This window comes from Fomitopsis serialis (genome assembly GCF_022376445.1).
Source record: "Fomitopsis serialis strain Sig1Antser10 chromosome Unknown B0H18scaffold_191, whole genome shotgun sequence".
NCBI classification, from domain to species: Eukaryota; Fungi; Basidiomycota; class Agaricomycetes; order Polyporales; family Fomitopsidaceae; genus Fomitopsis; species Fomitopsis serialis.
In genome coordinates, this window is record NW_025955151.1 from 1 (window position 1) to 5,117 (window position 5,117).

Sequence of the window (5,117 nt, forward strand, 5' to 3'; positions counted from 1 at the left end):
AGTCTTATCCGTCGAGATGATGACCGGGGCCAATGCTGCGCCAGTAGGTAGGAGACTCTGCGCCCAAGGCAACGTTAGTCATAGTCTTTGAGTAATCAATACAATACTCACCTGTACGGCGTGCCACCACTTCCCGGTCCACATCTCTGAATATATGCGGTTCTTCTTCGTCTCGTCCGAGAACATCCAGCTCGGTCGATAGACAATGTGGTCGGCATGAGCCGGATTGCCCAGCAAAGCCTTGATGGCTTCAATAATGCAGCGAAATTGCAGAAGGTGGTGTTCGCCAGGTCGATCCTTGAACGAAAGCCAATGTTCCTTCCACCGCGCACGCTCCGGTAGGGAGTCAACCTTTTGCAAGAGTGCTCTTGTGTTATGATACGAGAGCCCTAGCTTCTCCTTGACCTGTATATTTTGTCAGACTCTTCAAGTTGAGCCCACAAACGCACACTAGTGCATTGCAGGGGTTCGGTCAACCCGCAGGGGTCAGGGGTAGGGGTACACGAGGGTAGGGGTAGGGGTTGCCATATCCAGTACACCCATACCCGCCAGTTACCCCTTATGGAAAGCGGCGCGGCGAGCCACCGGGGACTCACCACCAGCTCAGATTTGAATCTCGGGTTCTTACTTTATGTGGCAAGCCAAGCCTGGGCTCGCTAGAATAAAATATACATTTACCCAAACAAGCATGCTCTCGTAAGCCTAAGTAACAATCAGCAACCGTAGTCACCCTGCAGCTCCTCCCACTCCAAGTCTCCCCTCTCCGAAATCCACCTACCCACCATGTCTGGAAGTCGTGTCAGTCACAGGCCGAAGGTCCCTACAGAGAAGCGAAGAGCAGCTGAGTCACCACCACGAGATGCGAAGACATCAAAGAAATCACGCACCGAGAATCATGCTGACACTCAGTCAAGCACGAGTGGCAGTAGCCACAAAGCCCTCACAGGCCCTCGGCCTTCAACAGCCAGTACAGGAGCTTCGGCATCGAGCACGAAGGTCTCGGCAGCGAGCAAGAAGGTCTCGGCAGCAAGCACAAAGGCATCGACAGTGAGCAAGAAAGCATCAACGGCGAGCACGAAGGCATCAACGGCGAATGCGAAGGTGTCGACAGCGAGCACGAAGGCGTCGACAGCGAGCACGAAGGCGTCGACAGCGAGCACGAAGGCGTCGACAGCGAGCACGAAGCCCTCAGTGAGGCAGCGCTCTGTCGAGATTGAAGAGGTTGAGGATGTCGACGAGTTGGCCTCACGCATTCGGAAGGGGAGCAAGTCGAGAGTGATAGAGTTGTCCAGCTCTGAAGACGAAGAGGATGTCAGTGAGCCTACCGAGAGTGGCGACGAGCCTGACGAGCTGACAGCCGAGGAAGAACTCGGTGAGCAATGTCAAGATGATGCTATGGATGTACTTACAATTGATACACAGCGCGGATGCAGAAGAAATGGACATCACCAACATACGCGTTCTTCAAACCCGATCCATCGATAGAGTATGTCCACGGCCGCCGCTCGCACGTCTTCCACTGCGCGAATACTGCATGTAAAAAAGGCGTCAGGCGGTACCTCGATGGCAACGATGCGAGGTCAACGAGCAACTTACGAAAGCATGTAAAAGCTTGCTGGTCACTCGAAGCCTTGGAGGCCGCCGATCGTACAGGTTTGGCATCGAAGGCGAAAGAATGTATAGAGAAGTACAGGCGGACGCAAGACATCACGCTCACATTCGGAGGAGCATCGAAGGGGAAAACGACCTTCTCAACTCGTCAGCACACTCCCACTGAGACGAGGTAGGGTAGGACTTACTGTATACGAGAAATGATCTGACCCGAGTTTGGACTCGCCAAGGGCGGAGATCGTTCGATGGGTGTCGGAAAGCATGCAGCCGTTCAATATCGTCAACGACCGCGGGTTCCAATGCTTGATGAAGACTGGGCGCCCCGAGTATAAAATCCCGTCGCCCACTACTGTCGGGCGCGATGTTCGTAAGGTTTTCTTACGGGCGCGTGAACGCGTTGCACGCTTGTTACAGGTGAGACATTCTCAGTGAGCTGTTGTTTCGGGGCCATAAATCGAACAAACTTACCAGGGCTATGACGGTGACCTGAATTTTGCAACCGATGCGTGGACGTCGCCGAATCAAAAGGCCATGGTTGCATTTACGGTACACTTTGAGCATCACGGCGTGCCCATGCGACTTGTCCTCGACGTTGTCGAGGTCCCCGTGTCCCATAGTGGGCTGAACCTCGCGACAGCTTTCGCGGAGATGATCGAGGAGCTGAAACTCGATACCAAGGTCAGTACATCACAAAGCAATACATCTTACACACTCACATTGGCTGGTAGATACTCGGAGTGACCTGCAACAACGCGACGTCGAACGATGTGATGATCGAGGAGATGGAGAAGTTGATCCTGGGCTTTCCGGGGTGTCGGGCACGCAGCCGATGCTTTTGCCACATCGTGAATCTGGTGGCGAAGAGTTTGCTCCGTCAGTTCGAGCCACCCAAGCCAAAGAAAAAGAAGAAAAACGAAGATGGTACTGACGAGTATGATGCGAGCGTCGATGACGATCCCGAGCTTTCGGATTACGACCGAGAACTTCAAGAGTTGATGGAAGATCTCGACTTCGATGAGACCGACGAGATCGAGGACGAGCAGGGCGACGACGTCGACGGCCTTTGGGATGCACGTGAGGATCTCAGCGAGGAGAAGAAGAAGTCGCTGGAGGAGGAGGTCAGGCCAGTGAAGATGATGCTCGTGAAGGTGAGCATCAATCACATCCACAGGAAGAGAAACTCACCATGTGTCTCGCTCGGTAGCTGCGCAAAATCTCCGTCTCCATCCACCGCTCGCCGACGCTCCTGTTGCCGAGTTGGAGAAAAGCCATAGAAGAGCTGGAGATGGAGTTTCGAAAGCTCCCACGCGACGTCCGCACTCGGTGGAACTCCACGTTCCGAATGCTGGTCGCCGTGCTTGAGTATCGCGAGGCGATAGAAAAGATGACGGCGACGCAGGCGAATGGCCTACGTCGGTGGGAGCTGAGCGAGAGGGAGTGGGAGATTGCGACGCAACTCCGTGACGTCCTCGTGGTGAGTCACTCTGTCACTTTGTGGGTCCACAGTTCACTTACCATTCTCGTTCAACCGCCCGCTCTCTCTCTGCATCGCCCTCCATCTCTCTCTCTGCATCGCCCTCCATCTCTCCATGCATCGCCCTCCACAAACACCCGGGATCCTCGACGGCCCACCATCCTGCCCTGCACGATCGCCTTCCGCTTTGCTCACCCCGCTGGCGCGCCCGACTCGACGTGCACGTCGATACCCGTGGCACCACATCGTCTGGCCCTGTCGCCCACCGTGGATGCATGCGTGGCACGCTTTCATTGTCTCGTGGTACGTCCCTGGTACGTCTGTACTCGCACACCCCTCGCCCAACCGTTCGTACCACCCGCCACGTTGTCTGCGTCTGCCACGTACCACCCGCAACGCTCAACGGCTCGTACCACCCGCGACACTCGCCCGCTCGTACCACCTGCGACACTCGCCCACTCGTACCACCTGCGACGCTCGCCGGATCGCACCTGCGACGCTCGTCGGATCCTTTTCCACCCGCACACCCCTCGCCCACTCGTTTGTCTTGCCCGCCACGTCGTCTACGTCTGCCATGTACTACCCACCCCGTCGTCTGCGTCCGCCACGTACCGCCTGCGACGCTCGCCGGCTCGTACCACGCGCCACGCTCGCTGGTTCGTGCGACCTGCCACGCCCGCTCATCTGTCCTGCCGGCCACATCTGCCGCTTGGACTGTCCACCCGCCGTTCGTGCTGCTCGCCACGTCACTCACACGAACTACGCGCCACTCCCGCCCGTTCGTTCACACCCACGTTCCTCTCCCTCCTACCTAACAAATCGCATGGCCCGCCCGTTCGTTGGCCCACCCACTCACTTGTCCGCACCCGCCAATTCACTTGCCCGCTGTTCACTCGTGCCTGCCCGACCACTCGCGCGCCCGACCGTGTGCTCACCCATCGTATCGCCTGCGATGCCCGTCCGTTTCTTCACGCGCCTGCTCGTCTCCCACCTACCCAACTCTTTGCATCGCTCACCCGTTCTCTCGCGTGCCCGGCCGTTCTCTTGTGTGCCCGGCTGTCCTCACGTGTGCCCGGCCATTTGCTCACCCGCCGGGGCTACTTGCCACACCTTACATGGACTTGCCGGGCTGCTACAGGTCTTCTATGACGCGACACAATTTTTCTCGCGTGAAGGCGAGGAGGCTCCGGATCTCACCGATGTGATCCCGTCCATGGACCTGATTGACCATCAACTCGCGACGGATGCGATCAACACCGACCTCGACCCTGCCATCCGTGTTGCCATTGGCATGGCGAAACGCACCATCAATCGGTATTACGACAAGAGCGATGAGTCGGCTGCCTACCGCATCGCTATGGGTACGTCATCTCTCCTTTAAGTATCTTTGTTAAATGGTTGACTGCATCTGGAGCCTAATGAGTGGGAAATCACGTTTCGAACGGTCCACCCGGAGTGCATTTGGCCCGTTTCGAACGGTGGACCCGGGCTCGGCCGGAGCACTCCGGGTCTACCGTTTGGAGCGGCCGCTGCCAGCAACGAACCGGCCGGAGGAAGGGTGGTGGTTTGGAATGGTCCGGCCGGAGTGTTGGGTAACGTTCCGGCCGGAGCTCTGGTGAACGTACCGGCCGGAGGCCTTGAGAAATATGGGTTTCCTACGGTCCGGCCGGACTGTTATCCAACGTTCCGGCCAGACCCCTGGTCAACGGTCCGGCCGGAGGCCTCGAAAGATTTAGGCTTCCTACGGTCCGGCTGGACACATACCCAACGTTTCGGCCGGACCTTTGATCAGTGTCCCAGCCGGAGGCCTCGAAAATTTGGGCTCTCAACGGTCCGGCCGGGCTCATCACTAACGGTCCGGCCGGAGCACTCAGCAATGATTCAGCCTGGCCAGGCGTTGGTTTCGGACGTCTGGCCGGCCCCCAGGTGAAACGGTCCGGCCGGGCAAAATCCCAACTTCCAATGTGAACAGGCCGGCCGGAAGCCTTGCAAAATCTGGGCTGTAAATGGTCCGGCCGGGCTAGTTTCTAAC

General features: G+C 57.5%; 2 protein-coding genes across 2 annotated transcripts; both read left to right on the forward strand.

The window, feature by feature from the left end:
- Positions 1 to 783: 783 nt before the first annotated feature.
- B0H18DRAFT_960381 (uncharacterized protein) lies at positions 784 to 1,217 on the forward strand (the record flags this gene model as incomplete). Its single annotated transcript, XM_048042954.1, has 2 exons — positions 784 to 798; positions 930 to 1,217. 2 exons carry the CDS (start codon positions 784 to 786, stop codon positions 1,215 to 1,217), a joined length of 303 nt encoding a protein of 100 aa, XP_047885967.1.
- Positions 1,218 to 2,815: 1,598 nt separating this feature from the next.
- On the forward strand, positions 2,816 to 4,466 carry B0H18DRAFT_888328 (uncharacterized protein; the record flags this gene model as incomplete). The annotated part of the gene is made up of 2 exons (XM_048041226.1): positions 2,816 to 3,076; positions 4,224 to 4,466. Coding segments are annotated over 2 exons (504 nt in total), but the record flags the coding sequence as incomplete, so codon positions are not given.
- Positions 4,467 to 5,117: the final 651 nt, after the last annotated feature.